Raw genomic sequence first — 14957 nt, 5'->3', positions numbered from 1 at the left:
CCACGCTTTTGTTTCTGATGTGTGCCACTTACCTCCACGCTTTTGGTCATTTTTCATTTGGTCTGATTAGACTACTAATTATAATTTTTCAGGCTGTACTGGATTTTTTTCTTTTTCTTTTTTTTTTGCCTTTTAACTGCTTATTAGCACATTTTACAATGACCCAATTAATTTGAATGATTCTAAAGATTTCTGAAGGCTTCTGAGGATGCAGTATTTTTGAACTTACTTCCGAAGAACAAAAAAGTGCTCTCTAAATCTTGTCAACAATATCATCATTTCAAAGTACATGAAGAGCCAGTTTTACACTGCCTTTAGCAAAAATAGAACATAGTGTTCTCCATTCAGAGCACAGTATTAACCTCTGCTAAATGATGATTATGAGACATCTCACAATATTTGCTTTATTCTAAAGCTAATATGACACAAACAGATTGATCCTTGAAGTTCTCTATGCTTTGTATTCACTGAATTAAATATCCATTGTACACAGCCACTGCTGCTGTTATAACACCAAAGATCATATATTTAAAGCATAGAGAAACCTTATGGGGAGAAGAAAAAGGTCCAATGGGTCGTTTATTAGTAGCCAAGGCATGTTTTAAATCATGAATAATTCCTGAGGTTTTAAGGGAGAACATTATTCATTCATGTCCATAAATCACATGTGCCTAACAGACTGCCACTCTCTGAACGGCCTCAAGAAAAGAGACAGGCTCTGAATCCCAGGAGAGCTGAACTCTCTGCTTACAGAAACTCTGAAAAATGTCACATTGGTTCACACTTCAGTATGGAATATCAAATGATTTTAACTGTGTACATTTTTACTGTGGTTTCAAGCTGTGTCTTCATACACTTGGCTTGACGGAGTGAAACGCTGGTTACGAGAGTGGACGTGATAATATATCGTATGGACAAACTTCAGCAGATCAGGCAGAGTGTGCAGGAGTGCCACCACATGGTGAAATAAGGATATAAAGCTCATTTAAGAGACACAAATATTTGGGATCTGCCCCAAAATTCTCATATGGGTCTCTGTTAGTTTCTCAATTCTCACTTAACTGTTTCTGTCCAGATTTGTCAAATATATCAAAGCCTTTCACACACACACACACACACACACACACAGATACAGCACACGTACACACACACCTTGATCAGCACTTTCAGAGTTTGGTCCCTGAGCTGTATGTGTGTGTGTGTGTATGTGTGTGTGTGTGTGTGTGTGTGTGTGTGTGTGTGTGTGTTATCCAGCTCTGCCATCCCATTGGAGTGTGTCTGTGGCAGTGCTGTCCTGGCACAGACGTGGTCCTGGCTCTGGCTGTAGCACCTCGTCAAATGTCTCTCAGACGGGTGTCAGAGACAGCCTTGACTGTGCTCCTGCCGCCTTGTTTTATTGGTTCATTTGGATCCTAATAAAGTGTCTCTGTACAAATTTAGTCCAGTAGACTGCAACATCAGCTCCGTTTTCAGACTGTTCAGACTGTTTCCAGAGCCAAGCAGGAACACATTCATGGCAAACCTTTCTTTTTTCTTTCACAGGAGAAATCTTAGCAATGAATTCAGAGGTCATTGTTAAAAAACATGGACCCAACATTTTTTTTTTTTGGCAAAAAGTTGATAGATGAGATGAATAATTGCTGTGTGGATTTCCTGGGTGTCAGAGAATGTCTGCTCTACATGCAGACAGTTTTCTCTGTATTTTTCTCTATTTTTCTGGGTCATAAAAACTCTCAGTCATCTTCATGTCCCATAGTACTTTAGCCAATCTTCCCAAACCAGAGCGAAGTGGAGAGGAGCAAATGAAGTGGTCAGTCTGGCCTTTCTTTGATCAGCAGTAACCTACATTTCAGCCTACGCTGGATCCTAACACTGTGTTTGACAACAATGTGTTACACAAACGCGCAGCCGTCCACTTATTAACCCAGAACACAAAGGGCTTCAGGAATGGATTTTCCCCATAAGAGGGGGAACGGATTTTCTCCAGCTTTGGTGTTGGATTATAATGTTTGGTGGCCTCTCCTTTTACCTTTGTCTAATGAGTAATACTCTTATCGTGCCACTCTCTCGTACTGTCATGTGCTTTATTGAGCATGACCACAGAGCAGGAGTCAGCATCGTGTGTGCTCTGAGCAGGTACACCCTACACCTAGTAAATAGACAAATGAATGAAAAACAAACAAATGAATGAAAAATAAATAGATGATCACATATTTGGTCTTATGGGTGAAGGTTTATATGTATATAAACCTCATATATACAGACTCATTTATGCAATGAAGATCTATCTATCTATCTATCTATCTATCTATCTATCTATCTATCTATCTATCTATCTATCTATCTATCTATCTATCTATTTATCTGTGTGGCATGAATGAGTCTGTTTTAGGACTTGCTAAGCTGCAGGTAGCAAAGCTGTGTTTGGATGAGCCTTCACTAGGTACACTGCTAATGTCAGATCACTGGGACTCGGTAAAATGAGAAAAAAGTTGAGGACTTTTTTTTCCTTAAATGTTCATTTTTTGAGTATGCTAAACTTAAGATCTATATCTTCATACTAGTTCGTTACGCCTCTCTGATTTGGTGGAAAATAGTTTTGGAGCGCAGAACTGGAAATTTCCTGGTAAGAAAGGTTCCAGCCGGAGGGGGAGAGACTTTGATCTGTGTTACTGATCAAACATGACTTAGAAAATATTTCTCACCTATCTCCACTTCATGCACTCTTCTAATATCAGGGAGCAAGTTTTTTTTTTTTTTAAGAAAAAAGGAAGATATGGGGAAACGAATTAGAGCAATGTTTCAGACTCCCAGTGGAGAACATCTGTTAACTGACAGAAGGAGAAAACATCTCTCCAAAGCAGCCAGTCTGTGCACTGAATGGAACTAAACCCCATCATAAATGTTCACACTTACACAGAAATGCCCAATTCTGCAGCTGGCAAGGGGCTATTAGAATGACAAAGGTGACTTTAATGTAAATCTCGAGCTCCAAACTTCTTAGAGGTAGACTTTTGATGTAAAGGTTTATGAATCCCTAAACAGAAACATTCCCTGGGCCAGACTGTCTCTATAAAATCTTTTTTTGTAGCATTACTGAATGTACTGGCATTCATGTGTCCCACAATGCACAGTGTCTGAACTGGAAGACATGCTCTACTTGCTCACTGGTTTGTTCTGGTGATTTTTCTGTTGTGGAAATAATAATAAAAAAAGGTCACAGAAAATGGCTCAGCTTTTTTTCAGACTTAAAAAAGAAACTAGCATTGCTGGTTTGAATCCTTGAATCACAAAAGTACCAAAATATCTACTTCTGAATCTTGAGTGGAAAAAAATGGGGAAAAGGTGGAAAGACTCCATTTGGTCATTAACTGTTCCACTTGTGAGATTTTTCAGGTTAGCTTAAGGCCTGTTTATCACGGTTAGTTATTACCGAAAAGACATTATGAATTTTCCCCTCTAAAATTAGTCTCCAGGATGTTTAAACAATTTCTACCAGACAAAACTTAGCTAAAAGCTGTTTTAGCTGCATTCATTTAGCAAACCCCAACATATCTTTGAATAAACCCATTATGATGAAAGTGTTTAACAGATTGGGAGTGTGTGTTTGGCATTTTTTTTACCTGAAAAAGAGGATTAATTAAGACTCTATAAGCAAATTAAGGGACGCTATATGGGTTGTTTTGGAACACACCAGCCAAATGGTAAACAATCAATTATAACCAAGGACAAACAACTGATTGCCTGAGAGCAGATGCTAGCAATAAGATGTGAGGAAAAAAAGAAAAGAAAAGAAAAGAAACCACAGACAGCATTTTCACAGTCCTTCAAGTGTGAAAGGTGTTCAGGTCTGAAATGGCATTCTCATTCTCAACGCAGTCATCTTTTCAGAGCGGTGTAATATGGAGCATATGGCCTGGGAATAAAGCATCACTTTTGCTCCTTACTTTTACTCTAAAGCACCATTCAACTAGATTTCAATCACAAAGATAACCAACATTAACACCAAAGCAAACCGTACCTAGGACATCACTGAGAATGGAGACCGGATAAGGAAAAATTGAGCTGGACATAACTTATCAGCACAGGTAGTTGGGTGTTTTATCATACGGCAAAACTGGATGGAAAGGACTAGATATCTGCTTACGTGACAAGAGAGGGGATCATCTTTTTGGGCCCTGTACAAAACGTTTCAGTGTCTTTATCGTATGTAAGCAGACCCTCTGAAATTGTCTCTGGAGACCAGATAAAAAGATTTAAAAAATGTTAAGATCGAGGGAGCTCCATCGTTCTCAGCAGAAAAAAAAAAAGAAAAAGAAAAAGAGAAGAGACGAGAGGAGACGAAGCGAGGGATCCATTTCACATGTCACAAGCTCAGCCTGGCTTTTCCTTTCCACGTCCTGGGTAACAACACAGCGGACCAGTAAATTGTAGCCTTACCCTTGGGTGCTGTTCCCTCTTTTGTCCACTTCTTTTTTTCCTCTAAGAGCCATTGAGTATCTAACCTGTTTATGTGACCCAAAGCTTGCCTCTCATTCACTCTTTCAGACTAACCAATACAATGGCCCAGGAGTAAGAGTGTACCCTACTCAGTCAAACTGGTGACACCATGACAATGCTGCCTATCAAGTGTCAGCAAAGGAACTCCTATGTACTTCAGTACCCTTCAATTAACCCTCAAATATATATGAAGGGATAATGTATAGTCTGCCGGTCATTATCGAAAAATAAATCCCGAAAGGACGAACAGAACCCCGCTGCAGATTAGCCTATACGGTTACTTGCCAAAATGATAAAAGAAACTTCACTCAATATTTTATTTCAATGATTTTATTGCTGATTTGTGGCTTCCGTTGAGAAAAATAGTCCTTCTAGCAAATAGAACTTTAGAGTTGCAGGTGTTGCATAGAAACATGTCAGACTACCTGCAGACTCGTCAACTTGTTGCGGATTCCATAAATGGTGCAGTTTGAGAGAATTAATGGCACATCTTGGGGGAAGTTGAAGTTGATGTCCCCATTCATGTCTTGTCTTTGATTGTCCGCAGAAACATTTTATGACAATGAATTTCCGTTACGATAAGTAAGCGGACTACTTGCAGAAAGATATATCATATATGAAAGATGTGAAGCAGTAGCACAAAACCCGTTGCCAATGACAGCGGCCATTAATTTTTTTCTTCAGCGGTCATTATCAAGAACTATCGGACCTTCAAATGTTGGGATGGGCCATTCAATTCAAAGGAACCTTCGGCAGCATTCTGAGGGACCGTATAATAATTAAAGATAATCACTGACTCCCACTGTGTGTGTGTGTGTGTGTGTGTGTGGCCACTCTGCCACCATGACCTTGATCTCTTGCTCTGTCTACACTGGCCAGTATTTTAGATCATCTGTTTGCCAGGGCAATCAGCATTGCCAGAGACATGAGTCAATGCTAAACAAGCCCGTGTGCTCTCTGTCACGGGACATAAGACCAGAGGATCTTGGTCCAGGCCTTTGGGTGTGTGCTATGGCATCACAAATGTAAACATATAGTCCTCTGGCCCAAGGAAAACGCTGCATTTTTGTGTATGGATAAACACTGTCCACTGGTCCCACAGGTGCGAAGAGGGAATAAAAGCCAGAGCTGTTACGCACACTGTTAAAGACACACCTTGATTGGTAGATAGAGAAAGAAAGCGAGAGAGAGATAGAGATAGAGAGAGAGAGAGAGAGAGAGAGAGAAGAGCAACAGACATAGATAAAGACTTAATGGTTTGAGAGAGTACAAGAAGAAGTTTGAGAGACACAAAATAAGTTTTCGCCAGCACTAGCAACATTTTTGGAAGACCACTGAAGTCTCATTGTAACAGGTAAGATATGACAGAACACTCATAACAACGGATGATAATTAAGAATAATTCTCAATAATTAACTGTGAATAAGTTTGACACTGGAGTCCTGCTACTCTCCTTCAAGAAACATGTGCATCTCCACTCATTTAGTTGTGGTCTGGTTATTGTAGATAAAAGCCAAGTGGATTGTACTGTTCCTGATCATTCATTTATTCATTCTCAATCAGTCAGTTCGTTGGTCTGGCTTTCTGATGTATTACCCCAATGACAGCACACTGAGTGTTGTACTGCATGTGGTACAGTTTTTGAGAACACTGGTTTCATCATTCTCTGAGTGTGGACTGCCATACCTTACTGTCAGAGAGAGCCTTGGGAATCCATCCACTTGGCAGAGAGAACATTTTGCATTCTGAGGTGTATGTGTGTGAATGAGTGTGTGTGTGTGTGTGTGTGTGTGAGGGGGCGGGGGGTTACTGCAGAGGCAATACATGATCCGTATTCTCACACACACTATTTCACTGACCTGAATGCTCTACAAAGAGACACTAAGTGGATCTAACCAGACTCAAGATCTGTTGTTTATCTTAAAAATCACACAGGAGAAGAGATTAGCGTCAAAAACTCACCAAGCAAGCTTGTGTCCAACACAGCTTATCAACGTTTGTGTTTGTTTATGTAATTAATATCCATGAAACACTTAAACATGACTTACAGCTTTAGCAATGTGATTAATCAGAGACTACAGTGAGACTGAAGGGATGTGATAAGAATTAAATGTAGAATACCAATGTAACTTCAAACAGTAAACTCAATTCGCAGAATGCATTTGTAATTCATAATGTGTTCTCTTGTATAGTTCCCTAATCAAGTTGAGTCATTTTCCATAACAGAAGACTTGACAGGAGATACTGAGTTAAATCAGATAGAAACAAGCAGGTGTCGATCTTTCTGACAGGGAAGACTTTGCTCTTTTCATATGGTAATTAGATTGCTACTGCAATTAGTAACTTCTTTTCTTTTTAACGCCCATGCAGCAGTGCTCTGCACAAACACTAATCAACCAGACCAGCCTTGCAATACATCTAAATCTGAGTCTGACACACTCTTAACAAACAGTAGCCATGTACACATATCTCCATAAACAGCCTTAGGGATAACCTGGCACCTTTTGTTGTTTACCTCTGGTGAGCAAATCCCATTACGGACTTCTTTGCTTTCTTTCTCTGATTTAAAAATTGTTCTTCTTGGGCATATATCAAGCATTTGCTGGTGTTGTGAGAGCGATTTGTTATGAAAATGAGCATATCTGCAATTTTAAGTGTTAGTTGGCTGTTAGATTAAATGAGGTTTAAACAGTACCTCAGAATGTACAGCTAGAACATGGTATAAAACTACTACTAATTTGGAATGTATTTAGAATGACCACAAGTATTTGGAAGGTCGCAAGAACCATCAGACTACAGCATATCTTTTCTCTGGAATATACTGGAAACAGCAACATCAACAACAACAGTAAACAGAGAGAGAGAGAGCGAGAGCGAGAGAGAGAATACAAATAATTAAAAAATAAAATAAAAAAAAATCATAATCCCTAATTATTAGTAGCTTTATTATTCTTTTTCTGTTTGTCAATAATGCTTTTACATACAATTTTCATCATTTACAGAATACTGAATTACATTTTTGGTTTGTGTAAACACAAGAGAGATTAACTTTCAGAACATGTTGTACAAGGAACAGATTTCATTGTGCACAATGGTAGATGTGAGCCTGCAGCCCTCATTCAATCCCTGTATTGACATCGGCTGCTCAAGCGTAAAGTCCTGAACTATTTCGCCATGCTCCATTGGCTAATATTGCCAACATAAATCGCTCAACTTTGCCAAACTGATAGTTCTGGTCAGAATATGTAAGTTCATAGCAGATAGCTTGCAAAGGTATTTGATGGTGTGTTTTTCTCAGCAAGAGAGAGACAGAGAGATTTAGCAGTAAATTTAAATCTGTCTTTTTCTTCTGCCATTTGTTTGTGTTTGTGTTCTATTGTTGGCTTTTGAAACCTGTTCAGCTGTGCAAAATTTCAGGGAGGATTAAAAGACACGCATGGAAACTTACTACACACAGCACTGTGTCAGTGTAGAAGCACTATTTAAATGGATGCCAGTTTGAGATTTACGCTTTCAGGTGGCATTTGCATATTTTTTTCCTGTTACAGTAAAATATGAAAGGGAGTTCTGGGAGAAGTTTTCGCCAGTTAGGGAAAGTGTTCTACTTCATTAATTTAATTAATTTACTTGCAGTTTAAATTTAACTCACCTGAAATTTTGAACTCACACCTTGAGGCCTCATGCATGGCATTCTTTAAAAGTTTCCCCACCCTTTAAATATAACCCCAGCCATTCACAGTTGCTTTGAGTCAGAGAGTAGTTGTTCTCTCATCATATCAATGTACAGTTCAGTCAGGAGATGAGGCTGTCTTTGTAAGTATGGAACTAAATCTGTTTTTATGTATTTATTTGAAATATTGTATTACCATATTGTCTCTGTTCAGTGGTCAGTTTTTACCACTGTCTAGCAGACTTTTTGATAATTGTCCAGATTTCTGTGTAACATGCAGTCTCTTGTTTGCAACTCAGAACCTCAGACAGAAGATTTTCAAAACTGTTCTTTAAATTTATAACAGATTGCGTATGTTCCAAGTCATAAGGTTCAAAAAATGAAACTGTATGAAAAATAGATTAATATTTACTTTATACTTTAGTAAACTAACTCATAACTTTTTAATAGTCTCAGAACATCTAGGGTTTTTTTTTCTTCAGCAGATCATCAAAGTCATTCTCAAACTCAGATCTGAGAGGAAAAGATTTTAACACAAAGAAGTAGAGAAAGGACTCTATTGTCCACAACCTAATTGTTAATTGCCTTAAATGTGATATTCATCAGATTGTCTTTCCTGCTTGCAACCTCTGAGGACAGTTTCAGGCAGGTCCATTTTCATGTGTGTACTTTGTAGGCTCAATGTCCCTGATCTCATTAATGAACATGCATAACAATGCTCCCTGTTTATCCACAAATATTATTCTTCAAGCCTGTCTACGTGCATTTCGTGCTCTTTTCTCTGCCTCTCTTAAAAATCATTTCATACTTTTGTTCAAGAACATTTACACCAAAACAAACTATGCTCTGAGTGAATACTTTGCAAAAAAAAAAAAAAAGAGTGATTAATAGTTTAATAGTGAAGATTTCATTATATTCATGACACCAAGCCTAATCGTGTGTATTCTTTTTTTCCCTCTTTTTTGTTTGTCTCATAGACGCGCCTATTTCTTGAAAATGACACGCTCCTTGCGACAGTGCCTCAGGGACTACCTGGCCGAGCGCCGAATTCGCCGGAACCGTCTGGTCACCAAAGACGGTCACTGCAATATCGAATATGGTAACATCAAGTACAGCAGCCACTTCACTTACTTGCTGGACTTCTGGACCACCTTCGTTGAGATCCGTTGGCGCTACGTGACCTTCTTATTTGTTGCGTCCTTCACGCTCAGCTGGTTCATCTTTGGTCTCATCTGGTACTGGATCGCCCGCAGCAACGGTGACCTGAAGTGGCAGAACCCTCAGTCTGGACACATTTCATGTGTGGACAACGTCGAAGGCCTAACCACAGCCTTCCTCTACTCCCTGGAAACACAGACCACCATTGGATACGGCGGGCGAGCCATCACCCCTCACTGCCCAGGGGCTGTGGCCCTAATCATCATTCAGTCTCTCATAGGCGCCATCATCAACTGCTTCTGGTGTGGGGTGGTCATGACCAAAATTGCCCTGCCCAAAAAGAGGGCCAAGACCATCAGCTTCAGCGAGATGGCCGTCATCTGTCCTAAAAAGGACACACTCTGCCTTCAGATCCGGGTGGCCAACTTACGTAAGACCCTGATGATCGGTAGCCAGATCTACGGCAAGCTCCTGAAGACGACCGTGACCGCCGAAGGTGAGACAGTCATTATGGACCAAATCAATATTGACTTCATGGTGGATGCTGGTAAAGACAACCTGTTTTTCATCTGCCCTTTGACCTTGTACCATGTGATTGACAAGTCCAGCCCATTCTATGAGATAGCAGTTGACACCATGCACCAGCTTGCGTTTGAGTTGGTGGTCTTTCTGGATGGAACAGCTGAGTCTACCAGCTCCTCCTGCCAGGTCAGAACTTCTTACATCCCGCAAGAGATCATGTGGGGCTACAACTTCCTTCCAATCATCTCCCGCAGTAAAGAGGGAAAATACCGCGTAGACTTCTCCAACTTCTCCAAAGTGGTTCCTGTGCCAACCGCACACTGCGCCTCCTGTTTCCACAACGACAAAGGTCACCATCTCCACGACAGAAGAGGCACTGCCAACCCGGGATTTGAGGTTATCAACATCGATGACCCACCGAATGGCACCAGGATGTAAAGCTTTTATGGCCAAAAGATGAACTTAAGCATTGTAAAGAAATATTGCACTCAGGTGGCGAGGGAAGGTCAAAGCATTTCCATGCCCCACTTTATGCAAGGACTGAAAGGACTCTTACAAGACTCTTAACTTATGTTTGAGAGAACCGCTCTGAAAAGACGGTTATTAAATCATTCTTTGTTGCCTTATGTTTCCTTTAAAAAGAAAAAAAACATGACTTGAACCTATGAGCAGGTCCTGAGCAAAAGGGCTCACTGGCTCTATTTACAACTTGGATACGCTTAGAAACTCTGAACTTACTGTAGCTGCTTCAAAGGACAAGAAAAATGTGAGAATTTTTTTTGACTGAAAAGCACAACATGTAGCGTGACCTTGACTTGAGTTTGGAGTCAATGGTTTTCAGTAAAGCAAAAATAATACTCAGGTCACTTTGCCTGATATTAACTGACAAGGTCCGACAGGAAATTTCACCAGGACAGAGAAGAAAAATATTTTTTTTCTTCTCTTGACATTTCTGTTTTCTGATGGACCAAATGTGAAAGAGACTCATATAGTTGATTAGTTATTAAATAATTTATTGTGAAACATTCAGAAATTGAAGCAAATAATTTAGAGAGTTCTACTCTACACCATACAGGTTTGCTTATGAGGTTAACATTTGCTGTAACGTTAATAGAGATGCCTGAGGATGTGGGAGTTTATCTTTTTTAATTTAAAGATTGCTGTGAACAGCAACTATTAATGCACAACAATGATGTATTGTATTAATACAGTTTGTTTTGCATATATCTGTTGTTTATCATGTATGAGTAATAAAATTAAAGACAATGAATCAAAAACATGCTTTATTTGCAATGATCATTTATTCACATTTTGAAAACAAAACAAAATCAAACAAAGCAAAAAAGGACACAGAAGTATAACACTACTACTACCACTACTGCTATTGCTACTACTACTAATGATAATACTAATAAGACAAAGAAGACAAAGAAGAAGAAGAAGAAGAAGAAGAAGAAGAAGAAGGAGGAGGAGGAGGAGGAGGAGAAGAAGAAGGTTTCTGTTCAATTAAGCATTAAGGTCATTGTGCAGTCATGTGACCATTTTAATGGTTTCTCCCATTATGATATTCTCCATCCTCCATGGTCCTCACAGCACTGTTGACTGTTTGCTGTTTACTATTCAATGATGTAGTTGTGTAGTTGTGATCAAAAGTCATACGGGCCAGCTCCATGACATTACCATGGTGACTCCAGTTAGAAAGGGGCTTTGGAGTAGAGCAAATAGGAACTGATATACTGGCCAACTTTACACTCAATCAAATTAAAAAATAAAAGACATTGCAAACCCAAGGGTCATACACTAAAGAGGACAACAAAACTGAATAGGTATCTAAAAGCACCACATCAAAATTAACAAACCTACCATAAAGCTTTGTAATAATAAAGCCAATAAAGCCAGTAGGCTCAGCTTTCTTTTATCAGTGTTAGCAAATTAGCATTAATAGCATGTTGATTCTTGAACGTAGTATTAACGTTGGTGAATGCAGGTTTAACGTTGGCAAATAACTGACAGAGTTTAGTGTAAACAAAAGTGGTTGTTTTGCTAACATTAGCGCTTGTTCATGTCATAGAGTGGCATAATAAAGCAGAGGAGTCAACAACAAGGCCATGTCCACATGTTCTCTTTTCCTTACTAATTTATTACAGACTTACTGGAGTGAGACTAAAATAAGTTGAAAACATTCATATTCACGGCTAATTTTTAACACAAGTGAAAAAACAAAAATACAATAGAGACATGTTCATGTACATGTTCAAGGGCTGAGACTGAAAGCGAATCGAAGATCGGTGTCAGTCTTTACCTCTTTTTCTATAAAAAGTTAAGATCATAAGTGTTCATAAGATGTGAGAGACAAAAGGGAAACTGGAGAGAAAGTACGCTGTATGAATAGATAGGTGGATACAGTTGTTTAACTTCTTCACATAGAGGCCAAGAAAAGGCACTTTCATGTTTTACCATAGTGAGAATTGTAACTATCACGTCAGTCCCTTCTTCAATCCATTATCTGTATCAATGAGCCAGTTTCTTCGACAGTGTTCTTATCATCATTTTTTTTTTTTTTGCCAGCATCAGGAGGACCCAGCTTATTTTGGATCTGATACATTGGACACATTATATAAGAGGGACTTTTTCCACTCCATTCATTTTTTTCTAAATGAATGGTTACACTGGAGGAGAACATGTTGCATCAGATTACAGTGTGTCTGAATGGGAGACAGAGCAGTAAAGGTCACTCTAACAGTGAGGCTGGGGTAAGCCCTAATTCTTCTTTCTTTATCCATAAACAAAGAAGAGTTTAGACTTTAAACAGATCTGTCCAACATCTTCACTTCGGTCTTATCGCAGTTCTGAATCTCCTTGCAACTTTTGGGCAGACATTTTTCAATCACACAGGATGAATCACATTTCCCCTATGAAGATATTTAATGAATAAAAAAAAAAGTAAACAATAAAGCATTGTGATGAAAGACATCATGAATTCACACTGGTCATGTTTTGAGCATCAACAGAAGGGGGAAAAAAAAATCATCTAATCTGCAAATCTCATCCGAAATAAATTAACCTTGTCTCTTTGCATCAGAGGATGGTTCCAGTAACAACAAAAAAGACATGTAATCTCTACATTTTATCATAAATAATGTTTGTCTCTTAGCACTCTCTGCATGCTACATTAATAATCCTGCTCACAGAGGAAGTCCAGTAAGTAAAAAATTTCATTTTGAACTTGACTAAATGTGTAAACATCCAGGACTCACCTCCAGCCTCGCTGGCCAGCATATTAAATCTAAACAGTACATCTGCCCTGATAATATGAATCAATATAATTACAGCATTAGCTAAGGTTATTATGAAAAGATACTTTGAATAAATGCTAAGGAAATAAACATACCACAACATAATATAATACAATAATAACACTGAATACACAGAAGAGAGCAGAGAATAGAGAAATAAATAGTAGCAGATTTATACAGTTTATTAGTGTGTCAGAAATCATTTAAAGGGACAGCCAACTCAAATGAATGCATTGTTCTGCTTAGCTCTTAAATTTACTGTAAGGTAATGCTATTACAATTTCATGTGACACTGAACCTTGCGAATACCTTGTGTCATAGCTACAGATACGTTGGCCAGATTTAGGGAGGGCTTGTTTGTCCTGTCTGACACGCCACAAGAGGGCGAAAAAGACAAAGACAAGAAGAGCTTCAGGCTTCAAAAAAACTCTTTGTCACCGGAAAGGCCCGGCAGGCACTGTGTCCACTGATCAGATTTACTGCACTGTTAGGTAGAGACCTACCAAAACCACAGGAGGAAGAGAGAAGCAGTTTCTTAAACGCATTCCAACACTGTGGGCCTTCATATTATACACTGACATTCTAAAGCATTTTCAAATGGATTTTCACAGGGACTGTTATAATCTCATTTAAACATTAAGGAAAATGTTCTTGAAAAATAATTGCAAATTCAGTTCATTTTATTTCATTTCTTTAGATCAAGAAACAGCAAAACCAAACAAAAGAAAACAAAATTAAAAATGTTTATGTTTATGTTCAAACATATTCCAAGAATCACAGTCAGCTCTAGTCAAAAATGTTACTACTCCACTAATAGGAACAATAGTACTCTAGCAGTTTCAACGTCAAAGTGTAGGAGGCAGAGGAGGCACTCAAATGTTCTCCCATAGGGAGATATTGAGAACATTTGTCACATAATTTGTCATTCATCGTACGGATCATCTATTTACTACATCACATTGAACTCATTTTATAATAAGGACAAATCTCAGTTCTTAGGCTCAGAAAAAGACACACAGCTTGTCCATTTAGTTTATCTAGAGTTCTGTTCTATCAGGTTATGAGATATATTTATGTTTGTCTCATCCCACAATTCCTGAGTCAGAAAGATCAATATTGATGCATCTGATCAATATTGATGCATCTGTACTGAGATTTTGGCTTGAGAGGTGCTACAGGATGTCACTACGGTAACAGTGATGGGAAAGCAGTTTTCATCTTGTGCGTAAGACAGGGTGGTGCTAGGTTGGAATGCCTTTGTTTGAAGCTGTTGCCCTCTGACTCACCATGTGTAAGAAACGGTCTGATGCAGAAGTTGTTCCAGTAAACAAGATCTGAGCATGTTTATGACAAACACCCCCTCACACTCACACACACTCACACACACACATGTGCGCGCACACACACACACACACACACACACACACACACACAGGGAGTACTTTGCGAAAGGTGGGGAGGAAGGAAAAAGTTGGAACAAAAGCGTAAAGTCAGGATACGAATTGCTCTGACTTCTGTGCAGATCCGAGTGAGAGATAAGCTGTTTACTTTGACATTGTAAAGTACCTCTGTATGATCTATGTCTCCACCCTGGTGAGTGGATCTGGGCAAAGCTTTTCCCACATCTCCATGAAAGACAGATTCCATCCAGGAGACTTTTTCCTCAGATGACAGGTTAAACACAGTTCAATCAGGAATGAGAGAAAAGGACAGAAGAATTCAAAGCTTCAGATCAGCTTTCACTGTATGTAGCTTATGACAATTAATCATGTGTATACATGTTTATTATAATAATGTTGATGATATATAGA

The 14957-nt window shown here is 38.9% G+C and overlaps 1 protein-coding gene across 1 annotated transcript; it reads left to right on the top strand.

The window, feature by feature from the left end:
• Window positions 1–9166: 9166 nt before the first annotated feature.
• LOC115805697 (ATP-sensitive inward rectifier potassium channel 1-like) lies at window positions 9167–10288 on the top strand. The gene has a single exon (XM_030766362.1). It carries the CDS (start codon window positions 9167–9169, stop codon window positions 10286–10288), a length of 1122 nt encoding a protein of 373 aa, XP_030622222.1.
• The last annotated feature ends 4669 nt before the right edge of the window (window positions 10289–14957 follow it).

This window comes from Chanos chanos, chromosome 2 (assembly GCF_902362185.1).
Source record: "Chanos chanos chromosome 2, fChaCha1.1, whole genome shotgun sequence".
NCBI classification, from domain to species: domain Eukaryota; kingdom Metazoa; phylum Chordata; class Actinopteri; order Gonorynchiformes; family Chanidae; genus Chanos; species Chanos chanos.
This window is presented reverse-complemented; position numbering and strand designations above follow the sequence as displayed.